The following is a 15,756-nucleotide window of genomic DNA, read 5'->3' as shown; positions in this document are numbered from 1 at the left end:
AAATTACTTACTAATTACATTTTTCATCAGAGATGTTAAACCATAGACTACTCTCTAATACAGTCTATGAGTTAAACGATTCGGCAATAAAGCTAATCCACACATATTAGTCCGCGCTGCTGAGACAGGAACTGTGGTACGCCCTCCCCTGAAAGTAATAGTTCTCTACATTGATATCAGATGCCTCCATCTATATCTAGATATTGCTTAAATGCTCAATTGTTGTGATATTTCGCTCGGTAATAAGACAGAATATACATCAAAACATGACATTACAAACAAGGTGAGCCTGTTTCATAGTTACGCGCACGAGCCGATAAATGAGATCCGGTTTGAGTCCAACAGGAAACCAGGAGATGTTGATGGCGCCCGACTAGAATGCCGACGAAATAATCGGTTACACAAATACATGTTTATTTCCCCGTGAGTACAACGAAGAAGAGACAGGCGTCCGGAATTCAAGGTAAGAAAAACGAACTGTATTACACTTTAAACTCGATTATCTATTTACATTTTCATCCTGGGCAAACGTTGGGCGCTCTGTCGATTGTAGGCCCTTAAGGTCCCTCGTTCAGATAGTTGTTTTGGAACTGCCTGAGTGGAAAGGAAGGGCCTGGAAAATGGCGGTGCGCAGCAGGCAGAAGGGAGGGCAGCTTGACTCGTTTAAACTATAAAGAGAGGGGCCGTGGTAATACAAGTAGACATACTTAATGTCAGTGTCAATGGGTTTGGTCTCGATAAGTTGTGTAGTTAGATGAAAGTAGGGTTATCGCTTTATGTTGTAAGGCAACTGCGTACACATGAGGCGGCCATGCCAGTTAGCTGGTGATCGTATGTTAGCTTATTGTAGATCCTTTAATAAGCCTTTATAAGTGCGACTTCGCTACCATTTTAGTTGTGGTGGTTTGGCAACCTTGGATAGCTGTTTACGTTAGCATTTGCCGGTAGACATGCGTTCATCCAGTTTCATGTCCGCTAACTTTATTCTGCTTAAATGAACTCTGCTACCTCCATTTGCTGTAACGTTAGACATTCTCGGGTTATTATAACAATCAATCAGTAAATGTTTTGAACGGGCTGTATACACTATTCCAAATAGCAGTACGTACGCTATCTTCCTGCGTCCATGTGTTCAGTTATGCGCTCAGTTAGCCAGCTAACTTAAATTAATAATTGCAATTCGGTAACGTTAATGTTTGGTTGTTTCTGTTACAAGCCAAACGTTTGGTCGTTACAGGCATAGTTTTCATGTATTAACTTTTCACTTGTTTCTCTACGTCTTTTTTGACAGTATGTCAGTGGTCATTAGTTGTCCAAAGTTCATCGAGTATTAAGCAACGAACAGTCCACTTAAGCACACAATAGATCACTTCCCATATTTTGATAGATTATGTCAACATATGATACATGAAAATAAACGAGCTATTTAATTTTCAATTCATTTCATGTTTTCCAAGTAGCCTATTGATTATCTCTGATCAGACATTTAATGTTACCTAAGGTCCTAAGTTACCATGGATAATTTGTGAGGTTCAAATCGCTTGGTGTACAACATGCATCACATTGTGTCTTTAATCTCAATTCGTGAAAATAAATCAATGATTGGCCATTCAAACAAATAAAGTCAAAGTACTGTGGTGGTAAAGAACATATCACCTGATGTCAAGTAATAAACATTAAGGAAACACTGCTACCACACCCTTTCTCTCATGTTACATGAAATGCAAAAAACAAACAAACAAAGAACAGGAACAAGATTTTGTCCCAGGATGTTAATACACCTTTTTTCAACTTCAGCCAATTTCTCACAGTACTACAGCAGTTTTCTGTGAGTGTGCACTGGTGTTTGTGTACTTAAATGGAAAACATACAAAGGGGCTTGGACTGAGACACACTATAGCAAACTATTCAGCAAGTTACGTTAAGAGGAGGAATTAGTATTGTTTGATTGGCTGTTGAGCTCAAATATCAACAACTATACCCCAATAATTGTAGACAATACCTTTTAATAGCTGATCAGTTTCATATGTTCACAATAGTAGTAGACTTAACAGGGTAGAGAAATACTACAAATACAAAAAACAACCCAATGAACAAATTTCCCAATAATGGTGGTGCAAAATGCTTCCTGAATCATGTTGATGCATGCATTCACACTTTCTTTGGGGGTACATTTTCCCCTTGAAGCTCAGATGGATTCCGAGGAGATCGAGGTGGAAAGCAGCAGTGATGTGGGCCCTTCTGGAATGGAAGAGCCGTCCGAGAGTGGCATGGGCGTGGAGTCATCAGAAGCCATGTCTGCTGACAGCAGCGACGCTGCTGCCCCACCGCTCATGGCCCCAGAGTCAGACTGCCACGTGGGACAGAGCTCAGAGGGCATTGTGGTGAGCATATCTGCTGAGCATTAAGGAGCAATACACATGCATTTATAGCACAAGTACAAGGAGTTATCGACTTTTCACAATATGTACCTATAGGAAGAACAGTAGGGTGAATGTTCTTGTTTTGGTCCCACTCTCAAAGGGCGTTTGTGTATTTCAGGTGTTCATTCCAGAGACGAGCTCGAGCACAGATGTGCACGGTGTTCACCTGCCTGACTCGTCCTCTGTTGCCCAGTCCACCAGCGTGTCCAGTGTCTCGACAGTGACGCAGTCTATCATTGTGTCGGAATCGGCCCAGGTGGTGGTGCACTCCAGTGCAGTATCAGAGGGAGGGATGATGGTGTCCGACTCCACTGCCTCCACGTCCTCCGACTTGGGCTCTGCCATTGACAAAATTATCGAGTCCACAATTGGCCCTGATATTATGAATGGTTAGATTTAAATATTGTACTGTGCCGCCAGAGAGGAATACAACTTGCATGTTTTATTTTACTGCAAATACACAGTAAAAAATGCTTGTTTTTTGTTCAGGGTGTATTGCTGTAACAAGTGCAGAGGATGGCAGTGCTGAGACAACACAGTACTTGATCCTACAAGGACCAGATGATGGTAAAAATCACCTGTAGAAACACCCAATCACTGTTATTACCCCTATATGAGCAAGACCCATAAATGACTTCCTGTGTCTTGTTTGGCTTTGCAGGAGCTCCCATGGTGGCTCAGATGTCCTCCTCCGCCCTGTCCAGCCGCATTGCCATCGAAGCTCTGGCAGATGGACCCACTTCCACCTGCCTGGATCAAGTGGACATGGCAGAGGGCATTCAGGGCAGCCTGGAACCGGATCAGCCAGACCAGCCGGGACACTCCGGCTACCCAGAGCATGAGGCTGGCAGCAGCAGCAGTAGTAGTAGCAGTCGCCGCAGCAGCCGACCGGACCAGACAGGGGAGGTGCAGTACATAGAGTGCAGCAGCGAGCAGCCTGATGGCTCAGGCCAGTCGTCTCGCTTCCCCGACTACAGCGCGGATAACTCTGACGGGCCACTGCAGGGCTATGCCGAGTGCAGCGGCACCGATTCCTCCTCGCCCCCGCGCCACACCCGCTACGTGGTCGAGTGCAGCGATGGCGGCTACCTGGAGTGCAGCACCGTAGAGAGTGGGTCCGAGCGGCCGCAGCACTCGCACTACATCGACAGCAGCGTGGTCCCACAACGGAGCTCGCGATACGCCGATTGCGTGACCGCGGGGCCCGAGCAGCCCGGCTGCTCGCACTACCAGGAGCGGGAGAGCACTCAGCCGGATCAGCCCCGGTGCTCCCAGGACGGACCGGAGCACTCCGGCTACATGGAGTGCAGCACGGGCCAGGGTTCGCTGTACGCGGATGAGGGCACGTCGTCGCAGGGCTCCCTGGCCGACACAGCGGGGAGCAGCGGCCTGCCCGTGCAGATGGACTGCAGCGAGAGCCAGTCAGGGACCTACATCAGCAGCAGCGGGACCTACTCCGCGCAGCCCGAGACAGAGGTGGTCCAGGAGTGGTCCCCTGATGCCGAAGCTGGACAGCAGGCTGATGACATGGTGGCCGAGTCGGGTGTGGAGGTGGGACCTGGGGACCGGGCACCCAACCTGGCCGAACTGGAGGAGATGATGGAGGTGGTGATCGTACAGCAGTTCAAGTGCAAAATGTGCCCCTACAAAAGTGTCTCAAAAGACACACTGATTAACCACATGAGGGACAGACATTTCAAGCCTGCTGGTATGAAACCATCTTAAGAGTCTGGATCATAAACATTACGTTTTGAAGGCAAACCCTATCATAAAGTTCTGTATTTAGATTGTGATGATGTTTTGAACAAAGTTCATAGAAATTGGAGTTATCAGAGTCTATACAATTTGGAATTGTATATTGTTACCATTGTATGTGCTGATTCTGATTCTGATTCTGATTTGACACTTTTTGTGATGCATGGTGTGTGTACATGTGCAACATTAAAGATACAGAAAGTTGGGATAAAGGATGACTCATTGGATGATTTCACTAGGCTAGGTTGATTAATTATCATTTAAATTTCAGGTCCTCCACCAAAAAAGCGGGGTCGAGGTAGACCTCGGCGGTCAGACTCAGTGGTTCGCCAGGTGGTGGAGGTGAAGGTGGAGGAGCCAGCGGAGGAAGAAGATGATGACATTGTGGACGCTGGCGCAATAGATGACCCTGAAGGTCAGTGAAATTCTTGGCACTTGGCAGATTCCGTATTCTGTGGCAACCTGACATTATATCACGCATGGTATGTGGCAACTGTTAGGGATCCTGGGTACAACTTTGGGCCTGTTTGCGACTGCCGCTAGTCCACTGTGCATTATCGTTGTAACCTGCGTCATGTTGTGTAGTGTTAAAAATTCTGTAGTGTTAAATAGGCTTGGTTGTTCATTGGCCACTGTGGAATGGAACAAGGAATTTAACACCGCTCCTATATATTTTAAATCATTCATTCATTCATTCATTCATTCATTTCCCCTTCTCAATGATCACCTGTCTGCAGAGGACAGCGACTACAGCCCAGCAGATAAAGAGTACCGCAGCAGACCGTCTGTATCTCAACGCCAGGCCCCCTCCTCCTGCCCATCCTCCTCCCAGGACAGACCTCGACGTAGGGTTGGGAGACCAAAGAAATTCAGCTACTTCTATGGCAATCAGGGTAGGCCTGAAGGTAGGTCAGGGTAGGTCTTTATTATTATAGCTCAACCGGCTGGTAAATACGTATTGATGGTAAATAACATATTAATGACATATCATTGGCATGTGATGTTTCAATATCTCATTATTTCACTCAAACAGAGGCAGAGGGTTCATCTAAAACTAATGGGAGTGTGGACGCTCGGCCATCTGAAGAAGCTAGTTCCTCTGGGCTGGGGAATGGAACCCCCTCATTGGCCAATGGGAGCCAAGCTGAACCAGGGGTCAGCCAATCAGATTCTGAGAACAAAGACCCATCATCAAACACTGGGCCCGATGAGACAGAGTTTTATCCAAGGAAACGTGGCCGGCCCTCCAAGAGGTTTCTGCGGAAGAAATATAAAAAGTATATGAATCGCAAGTAAGTAATCTGCTCTCTTTTTAGTCCAAAGACCAAAGTAACTGAAATGACCATTGCAGTAATCCTGTGTATTTATCGTCCTGTTTCTCATTTCTCAGCAGGTATTATAAATCACTGAAACCCCTCCTGAGACCTCATAACTGCTGGATCTGTGGCTCTCGCTTTCTCTCTCAAGACGACCTCAGATTCCACATTGAATCACATGAAGGCAACGACCCAGAGTGCTTCAAATGCCTTCAGTGCAACTATCGATGCAAGCGCTGGTCTTCACTAAAGGCAAGTATTAATATTGCTCTGTGTCAACGTAAAGAGAGCTGTGACCAGTGAAGTTCTCTTTTTCATTTACATATCCATTGAGGCTGTGTTTATGCATATGCATTTTGCCCTGTCATGGTTGGCAGCCCTTTGTCCTTTGGCCATATGTAGTTATGCAGGGCTTGGGTCTAGTGTGCTGCAGTTATTCAGTGTAGCTCTTCTTGTATGTGAACCTGTGATTTCTTTAAACAGGAGCACATGTTCAACCATGAGGGAACCAAGCCTTATAAATGTGAGGAGTGTGACTACACAAGTGTTTACAAGAAAGATGTGATCCGGCACTCAGCTGTTCATAACAAAGACAAGTAAGAAGACACTTCTCTCAAACAGCAGATTAGAGCTACCGCTTTCAGTCAGCCTATAGAACAATCTATAACAATTATTTTGCTTATTTCAGAAAAAAGAAGCCAGATTTGGTAAGATCACTTTTTCACTTGCTGTTTACTCTTATTTACTATTTAAAATTAAACATGTCTGAAGCATACTCAGATCCTTTTGAAATTGGCTTGTTTTTGTGTCTGCTGTTCATCTTGTGTTGTCTCTGCTCAGGTGCCTAAGATCTCCCAGTTCCCTTGCCCAATATGCCACAGAGTCTACCCCATGCAAAAGCGCCTCACCCAGCACATGAAAACCCACAGCAATGAGAAGCCACACGTCTGTGACAAGGTGAGCAGCAGCCTAGTGTTTTATCCTCTGCCCCTCGTGATGGTCTTATAGGACACTTAGAAATACTCATTTTCCTTGAGTTGTTACTACATTGGAAATATACAATGAAAGTGTAAGTGATTGCCATTCCTTTTCAGTGTGGGAAGTCCTTTAAGAAGCGCTACACTTTTAAAATGCACCTTTTAACTCATATCCAGAGTTGTGGAAACAGCAGGTATGAGAAGACAGGGTGAGGAGTCTTCTCATTTACATCAAATATGTATCTGATTTATATTTTATCAAATGCATACAGTATATATATCTTGTTTTTTTTTACATTTTATTTAATAAGGTTTAAGTGTGAGTTTTGTGAGTACACGTGTGACAACAAGAAGCTCCTGCTGAATCACCAGCTGTCTCATACCAGTGACAAGCCCTTCAAATGTGACTACTGCAAATACTCCACCACCAAAGAGGACTTCCTTGTGTCTCATATGGCCATAAAGCACACGGGTGAGTCTGCTTGGTCAGGAGATATCACTGGAACTAATGAAGGTAAAATGAGGTAACTCTGTTGGTTGAATTTTATTCACTTACTGTATGTAGCGCCATTAACAGTTTGCATCGCCTCAAGGCACTTTACAGTGCCCAAATTTAGATGCCCCAGAGCAAGTATGTACAGTGCCTATAAAAAAAGTATTCACCCCCATCTTAGCTGCTGAAGCTTTTAACCTCTTCAGAGTTGACATAGGTGCTTTAGTGGCCTCCCCCACCATTATTCTTCTTGAATGGTCACTGTGTTTGTGGTGACGGCCTGCTCTAGGCAGATTTGCACATTTGCCATTTTCTTTATATTCCTTGATTAATGATGGAAAAAAAAAAAAAAATCAAGTCACTGAACATCCCCTGGAGTTCGGTGAAATCCATCCCATCGCTTATTCTTTTTGATAACCCTTTCTTTGAGTTGTTTGGAGTGCTCTATTGTCTTCATAGTGGAATTATAGCCAAGAATACTGATTGACCAGTGACGACCTTCCAGACCCAGGTGTCTTTATATTGCTATACTATATACATTCACTGCACTCAGGCAATCTCCCTTTCAGTAATTGTGAGACTATATTAGCACCAATTGGCTGGACTGCTCTTGATTTACGTCAGTCACTTTAAGGGGGGCTGAATATTTATGCAATTGCTTGTGTTGCATTATATATTTTCAATTAATTAACATAAATTACAATCATTGTAAATGATTGTCAATTTAATTTGGCCCTTTTTACAAAGATTCCATTTATTAAAGCAATAAAAGGGGAAACATCCAAGGGGGGTGAATATTTTTTATAGGCACTGTAGGTAATATAGATCAGTGTTTCCCAAACTTTTTTTCTGGGGACCCACTTTTTAAAAATGACAGACCATCGCGACCCATTTCACTTCAGATCTAACATGCAACCACCAATATTGTTTTAGGCCACAGGTTCTCAAACTTTTATATGCCCCCCCCCCCCCAACCATTCTACAGTGCCATATGTACTGTATACGTAATAGCGCCTAGGTCTGGCCTACTACCACTACTATTACAGGGATTGGTGATGCACTGACTCAGTTTCCCACAACTCTGCAATCTCAATTACACATGAAACCATGTTAAATATTTTCAAAGCTATAAAATTCTCGCTCAGTTTTGTACAAACACACAACCTCAGGTTTTCCTCATCCTGCTTTAAACACAGTTGTGTTGCATTTTGAGCACCATCAGCGTGGAAAGTTACCTAAAAGATAAAGTTTTAATGCGCATCCGAGAGTTTGGGGATATTCTTGCATTCTACGCAATCGTCACTCTTCAACATAGTAAGCTGTTCCTGTAAATCTAAAGAGAGATGTTGTAGGCTACGTTGCGTTGCAGACAAATGGATCTCAGTCCTGGTTTCGGCTCATCCAGTGCTCCTTATCTCCCCGCCACAGGAGAGAAGCCTTTCTCATGCGAGCTGTGCCACTTCATGACCAAGCACCGGAAGAACCTGCGGCTGCACGTGCAGTGCCGCCACCCGGAGGCGTTTGAGGAGTGGAGCCAGGCGCACCCAGAGGAGCCAGTGCGCCGCCGGCGCCGGCCCTTCTTCACCCTGCAGCAGATCGAGGACCTCAAGCAGCAGCACGAGGCCCAGGGGCTCCAGAACACCATTGTGAGCAGACCAAGAGAACGTGGGGAGAGAGGGGACACGGCCACCTGCCTGAGTTCCGATGGGAAAGAGATTGGGGGGGGGAGAATGCTGTTTGTTTACTTTACTGATGGCTCTTTTGCTCGGTTTTTGGTTTAGGTGTCGGTGGATCCCGTCACCCTTCAGGCTATGCACGGCATTGACAATGCCTCTGTGGCCCAAGACGCACAGGGAAACACGACCATCATCTATGAGCAAGGTCTGTGATCATCTCCACATAATGTCCACGTAAAAAGAGTATTTTTTTTGTTGTTTTTTTTTACTAGAAAAGTCATGATTATATTGACATAGTTAAAAAAAAAAAAAAAAAAAAAACTTAAATTGCTAATGATGAAAAATATTCATGCTGATGTTCTGTATGTTTCTGAAACAGGCTCCTCAGACCTATCAGCCCAGAATGCCCTTGATCTGCTTCTGAACATGAGCAATGCCCGTGAGCTTGTGGGAAACTCACTACAGGTAACCCCCCACTTATTAAAAAGGTGTATTTCCCATAAACTGCAGTTACAGTTAATAAAGTAACACTTTAGTGCTCAACCTGAACCCCAGGAGTGAAGCGATATAATGATGTACTGTAGTCATTGTGCTACTTTACAACTGGCTATTTTAAGTGCTTTGCCAAAGCAACCCTCTGTCATTGTGGAGGTGGATTTTAGAGCTTCATGTTCTTCTGGGGGTATGTTCCATTCCTCAGGTTGCGGTGCTGAAGTCAGACGGTAAGACGCTGGAGCCTGGCACGTGGGTGGAGGCCGAGGAGGGCACTCAGTCCACCTCACTGCAGTCCCAGAAGGTGGTGACATTTCACGTGGCGGAGAACGGGGAGACACTGGTGCAGGAGGCCTTCGAGTCCAGCATGGGGGAGGCGGGCGGGGAGATCACTCAGATCGCCATCAGCGCCTACGAGGGCTCGGGTGACTTCAGTGTGGTGGAGCAGGCCGCCGAGGAGATCCACAGCACAGACCCATCATACAGGTACCACTGACCAGTCTCCCGGGCACACTCCTCAGTGTATTAATAAATAGTACTAATTCATTTCAGTGTCCTTACCAAACGTTGGTGCCAGATTATAGGTGTTGATTTACTTTTTAGTGCATTGTAGGTCAGCTTTTAGCGAAAATGTCAATCATTTTCAGATTTGGGCTGTAATGGACTGTACATGTGTAAGAGTTCCAAAGCGTTGGTAGTGAAAGCAGTTTTCTCTCTCTCTCTCTCTCTGTCTCCTTTCTTTCTTTCTTTCTTTCTTTCTTTCTTTCTTTCTTTCTTTCTTTCTTTCTTTCTTTGCAGCAGTGCGGAGGATGTCCCCACAGACGCTCAGCCCATGGAGGTGAGCAGTGACGGCGCGTCTGACTCCGGAACGCTCCGCGAGCACAAAGACAAGTTCTACCTGAGCTCCGGCCTGACCGAAGGGGTCATGCAGCAGGTGGAGGTAGGCCAGACCACTCACCACCGCTCACCACTGCCTTTTCTCTCTGGTCTAGGTGCAACACTTTGATGTACCTTATACTGGCTGAATGTTTGTGCCTATTAAAGAGACGCATGTCACTTTGTCCCTTAGCTGAGCAGCGAGGCCTCAGGCTCTCCTTCCTCCCGACAGCAGCTCAACACCAAAAGGTTCTCCTGCCGCATCTGCATGGAGTCTTTCCACGGCCGCTCCGACATGGAGAACCACAAGAGGGCGCACATTGACCCCAGCACCTTCAAGTGCCCTGACTGCGAATTCACCGCCGCCTCCTGGCCTGAAGTTAAGGTAAGGCCCATGCCATGGCAATGAATTGTTCACGCGCAAAACATGAAACCCATCCACTATTGAGCTGACCATCCAGTAACAGAGCTCAACAGAAGCATGTTAAACTATCGTTAGGCTGCAAATGTTCGAAATGTGAAAGTTCAAAAAGGTAGAGTAGTTCCTTCACTCAGATATTAAAATGTATACATTCTTGTACCTTTGCCTTTTTTAAATTATTCTGTTAGTTTTTTGCTGGACGTGAAATGTTGTTTGATTACGAGTCACGTCATAGCTGGTCAGCCTAAGTCGGGGTCTAAAACTCTTTACAGTGTATATATGGATTTTTCCAGACATCAATTGGAGAAATAAATGGGAAACTTACTCCCCAGCTAAACTCTCGGAAGAGGGGCGGGTACTGTTGAGCTCTGTTAACTGCCATCGCTCTCTCTGTTGGGCAGACTCACATGGCGCTGCATTCCTACCTGCGGCCGCACAAATGCACCAGCTGCAGTTTCGCCTCCAAGAACAAGAAGGACCTCCGGCGCCATATGATGACCCACACCAATGAGAAGCCGTTTGCCTGTGAGATCTGTGGGCAGAGGTACGTGTAGTAGGAACACGTAGCATCATTAAGACATCTGCCCGGGCCAAATGATAACCTAGGGGACCAGTTTCCCTTAATATTATTTAATTAAAGTATAGTGTTTTGAAGCCTAATGGCTGCTGTAAAGACATGTTTACTTTCAGAAATGGAAAAGAGTATTAATTCTCTAGAGAATAATAATAGATAATAAAAATGTAAATAGGTTCAATGACTATTTACTTCCATCTTTTGGTTTGTATTTGACTGGAATTTTCTCCATGTTGTGACTCGTCTTTCTCTGTGTCTTTCCAGGTTTAACCGCAACGGTCACCTGAAGTTCCACATGGAGAGGCTGCACAGCCAGGACCCTCCAGTCCGCAAGCCCCGACCGGGCACGTCTCAGCAGACAATCATCGTCAACAGCGACGAGGAGGCCCTGGCCACCCTGCAGTGTGAGTACACGTGTTTTGTCCCTTCCTGGCTACCGTTGCTATTGGCTCACAAAGTATGCACACACACAGACAGACTGTTGCGCAGACGCACACTGTGGGGTGTGCGGGCTTCTACTGTGCCGTGTACGGGTTGTGTAAGTGTGTTTTGTATTGTATGCAGCAGCCCTGCAGGCCGGCCAAACGGTCATCAGCCCCGAGCAGTTGCAGCAGGCCCTGGGCCAGGAGCACATCATTGTCGCTCAGGAGCAAACACTCTCTGACCAGGTACACACACACACACACGCACCTAGAAATGCATGTTTCTGGTTACCTTTTTTACATCTGCTGCTATGTGGATAACCCAAAATAGAAATGGAACACCCAGACTTTTTGGCATGTTTCCACAAGTCATTATAACACAGACGACCTTTTCTTAATATGGTGGGATAATAAGTTATTGACCAGGAGAAATCATTTTCAGGAGGAGGCAACATATATCCAGCAGATCACCACTGTGGACGGGCAGACAGTCCAGCACCTTATGACTGCTGATAACCAGGTGACTGTGCTTGTTATACTTCTCTTTATTTCCTGTGCCAGTGTATGATCTTATACCCTTAGCATCAGCAGTTTGCCCTTTAGTACTCTAGTGCCCTCTAGCTGATCTTTTTAGAGGTTCATCTTTTCAACTGAGCTTCACTGAGGATTGGGAGGACACTTCATTTAGGATGTGGAGGATCATGCAGGGTTATAATAAGTTTAGTGTCCCCCCCTAATGAGCCATTTGTCTCTCATACAGGTTCAGTACATCATCTCCCAGGACGGAGTCCAGCACTTAATCCCCCAGGAGTATGTGGTAGTGTCTGATGGCAACCACATTCAGGTGAGGCAAAGAGACTAAAAGTGGAATTGACCGCTATTGTTGCGTTCAATACTGTTTGATTCATGCCCGACACATGTGAGGACGTCATCACAGTCCAAGTGACTGACATAAGCCATATTAAAAAGTCAAGTAACATACTAATCTGATAACCTTGTGCTGTTCCCTTTTGTGTGCTCATAGATGCCAGATGGCCAGATAGCCCAGATCCAGTATGAGCACGACGGCACATTTCTGCAGGAGCAGCAGGTCAGACACCAAAAATAGGTTACAGGCACACAGACTTTGTGACGCCGCTACTTAAAAAAACACTCATTTGTCTGTGTCTGCATAAACAATAGCCTGCCACATTATCACACCATGCTGAGACTATAACTCACCTGATCACCTGTGTCCAGATTGCACTGACGCACGATGGGCAGATTCAGTATGTGCCTCTCAACTCCGAGCAGCAGATCGTCAGCCACGAGGACCTGGAGGCTGCGGCCCATTCAGCGGTGACGGGTACGCCCCCCCCCCCAATGCTGAAAATTTTTAAATACTCAAATAAACAAACTTGATCAACTTAGTGGCTTACTCATTTACTTTATAAGAATTATAAAACATTGTACTGTAGTGTGTTTGTAGTGTGGAAATATGCAGATCTGAAGGTGCTCTCGTGTGTGTGTGTGTGTGTGTGTGTGTGTCTGTCTGTCTGTGTAGCCGTTGCAGATGCAGCCATGGCGCAAGTACAGACCGTCTACACCACCGAGGCCACGCCTGAACAGCTGGAGCAGATGCAGCAGCAGGGCATCCACTACGATGTCATCACATTCTCTGAAGACTAGAAACACGCACACACGCGCACACACACACACACACACACACACACACACTGCTTACTGATGGACTTTCTGTACATACTGAAGCAATGTGGGCCTGCAGATATATAAGCACTCCACTAGAGTGCTGCAGAGTGGACCAGAAGAGGCTGCCGACATTCATTTGACGGATTGTTTGTAATATAGATAGAGCTTTTTATTCCCTTAAATAATAAATCCACCACTTGCTTTTGGCTCTTATCTGCTGGGTGCTCTGCTATAAGAAGCTGAATACTTTATGGGAGGATGAGTAACTTTGTAATTATTTAAAATTATTAATTTATCGACAAACATGTGCCTGAGCTGCTCTTACTTCATGGACTCAGAGGAAGTTCTATTAGCTGACATACTTTGTGATCAACATTTTTTGTTGTATGTTATTTTAGATGATTGAATGGAATACAGTGGTACTATGTACTATTTTTCTGTGTAACTCCGGAGTCACAGAGGTTCTGAGATGCTTTTGTTGTCTACACCTTTGGGCAGTATGGTTTTGTTTTGTTGTATGTGTTAATCTGTTGCAATCATGTTTCTTACTCGAAGAGGCTTTGCTCATGGGCGCTAGAGATGAAAGAAAACAGAGTGGACTTCAACCTGAAACCAAATAAATCACTTTACATTGTAAGACTGCTCACACTTGAACGCATATGTGTTTGCTTCAAAGGCCCCACGTCAGAGACTGCTCAGTGGCAACTTGAATTATTCTACTTAATGGCTGCTGTATTTGTTCTGCATTAGCTTTATGTCCCGACACTGCACTGTGAGTCTCCACCCAGAGTCACCTTGAGAACAGAAAAGTCAGCACTGGGTTGGCCTGGACCAGTCTGTGAGCTGTCTGACTGATCTTGCAGTCGCAGAGTACAGGGAGGGAGGGAGGTTATTTGCTTGGCTCGTTGTGAGCTGTTCCTGGAATCTTTATGGGAGTTGTTCTCCCACCCTGCTACTGGTACCGAGGCTCTTGAGGAAACCCTTGTCATCCTTGAGTGACTCCACCCAGGTAGTACAGAGAGCTGGAATGAATAATTGGTTGGGTGCTGCCAGCTTAACAATATCTAGTTTTTGGCGGAAAACTAGCCAACACCAACTATCTACATCTAAATATCTACACTGATTAATACATATAAATATTCATAAATCCATAAATGAATGAATCTAAACATTTGACAGAATATAAAACATTAGAAATCATGTATATTTTATCAGAAAAAAATGACTAGAGAAATCAATGACCAGCATGTTCATATTTCAGCAGGCTGGGAAAGAGCCTGTTTGAAAGAAGATATCTGCTGAAGTTTCTTTTCACTAAACAAATGGATTTGTAAATCCATGTGAAGCTCCATACTAAAACATGCATATACAGGTGGGTCTAAAGAAATTAGAATATCTCTCATTTTGCCCTCCTATATAATTTATTTTGAAAAGCAAATCTTTCATATATTCTAGATTCATTAGATATAAAGAACATTTTTATTTTAATCTGGATGATTACAGTTTACAGCTCATGAAAACCAAAAATTAGTATCTGAAAATATTAGGATAAAGAGGTTTTAATACAGAAATGTTGACCTTTTAAAAAAAGAAATGAACTAATCTGACTAATCTGAAATAGTTAAAGCTGCAGTAGGCAAGATTTGTTTGATCATATACACTGAAACCGACACTATGCTCCAACAGAACAACATAAATCAGCCGGTTTTAGAAAAAACCCCACACTTCTACCTCCACCTAGAGCCTGTTATTTGTTTTGCAAAATTCCACAGCTCCCGGTTCTTCTGGTCAATCGCAGTCTGGTGCGCACTGACGAGCCAGACTAGATGGAGGGGATGCTCAGTGGTAGTGGGGTTAGGGTGAAGAGTTTTAACATTCAACATTTTGGCTAAGTCCCCTCAATCTGTCAGACTTGCCTACTGCAGCTTTAATTTATACATTCAATACTTGGTCAGGCTGCTTTTACACAAATTACTGCATCAATGTGGTGCGGTATGGAAGCAATCAGCTGTGGCACTGCTGAGGTGTCATGGAAGCCCAGGTTGCTTTGATAGCGGCCATAAGGTCGCCTGCATTGTTGGGTCTGGGGCCTCATTTATAAAGCGTTCTTACGCACAGATTTGATCTTAGACCGTGCGTACGCTCAAATCCATGCCAACGCTCAGATTTATAAAAGCCGTCTTTGACGTGGAAAAATGCTTATCTCCACGTCAGGTTCAAACTTGACGTAGGCCTACGACCATTTCCTTGTGGTAATGCCGGGGTACTGCAAGTAATCAGGTCTAAGTGCGATCAAAATTCCAAGACCAACGATCTCATGTCTTTCTTTGCCCTATGCATGATCAATATCAGACGATTTTTAAAGACGTTTTTGGATGCAGCTTCATGTTTCATGGTTTGGCATAAAACTGCTAATGAGAACTATAGCACTTAAGAAAGTGAAAAACGTATAGCTTACTTATTTCATAATATCTATTAAACAAAACACCAAGACCTACGATAGAATGATTGAAACATTCTTACAGGTGATCTAGTATATTTAGTGTTCTCACCAATCTAATATTGACCATAAAATATCCAATTGCCCTCGTTTAGGAGAGGAAAAGTACATTCGTGCCAGGGATGTAGTGGGAAAATAAGAG

The 15,756-nt window shown here is 44.7% G+C and overlaps 1 protein-coding gene across 10 annotated transcripts; it reads left to right on the top strand.

The window, feature by feature from the left end:
- The first annotated feature begins 50 nt into the window (after nt 1–50).
- Nucleotides 51–13,758, top strand: LOC121713155 (zinc finger protein 335-like). 10 transcript variants are annotated; one of them, XM_042097547.1, is made up of 28 exons: nt 51–463; nt 2,188–2,384; nt 2,542–2,812; nt 2,913–2,990; nt 3,085–4,131; nt 4,450–4,593; nt 4,916–5,083; nt 5,212–5,470; nt 5,569–5,746; nt 5,978–6,090; nt 6,183–6,201; nt 6,335–6,451; nt 6,589–6,665; nt 6,783–6,943; nt 8,393–8,610; nt 8,746–8,845; nt 9,020–9,105; nt 9,341–9,618; nt 9,934–10,072; nt 10,202–10,393; nt 10,831–10,973; nt 11,268–11,407; nt 11,568–11,671; nt 11,868–11,945; nt 12,186–12,269; nt 12,450–12,515; nt 12,665–12,770; nt 12,969–13,758. In XM_042097547.1, exons 2-28 carry the CDS (start codon nt 2,193–2,195, stop codon nt 13,091–13,093), a joined length of 4,683 nt encoding a protein of 1,560 aa, XP_041953481.1. In that variant the 5' UTR covers nt 51–463; nt 2,188–2,192; the 3' UTR covers nt 13,094–13,758. The 10 variants fall into 10 exon arrangements, with proteins under 10 accessions (XP_041953481.1, XP_041953482.1, XP_041953480.1 ...); XM_042097548.1 differs by having other exon boundaries at nt 9,931–10,072; nt 11,571–11,671; nt 12,978–13,758; XM_042097546.1 differs by having other exon boundaries at nt 9,931–10,072; nt 11,571–11,671.
- The last annotated feature ends 1,998 nt before the right edge of the window (nt 13,759–15,756 follow it).

Source organism: Alosa sapidissima, chromosome 7, assembly GCF_018492685.1.
Source record: "Alosa sapidissima isolate fAloSap1 chromosome 7, fAloSap1.pri, whole genome shotgun sequence".
In the NCBI taxonomy this organism is placed as follows: Eukaryota; Metazoa; Chordata; class Actinopteri; order Clupeiformes; family Clupeidae; genus Alosa; species Alosa sapidissima.
The sequence above is the reverse complement of the archived record's forward strand: the minus strand, read 5'-3'. Positions and strand labels throughout refer to the sequence as shown.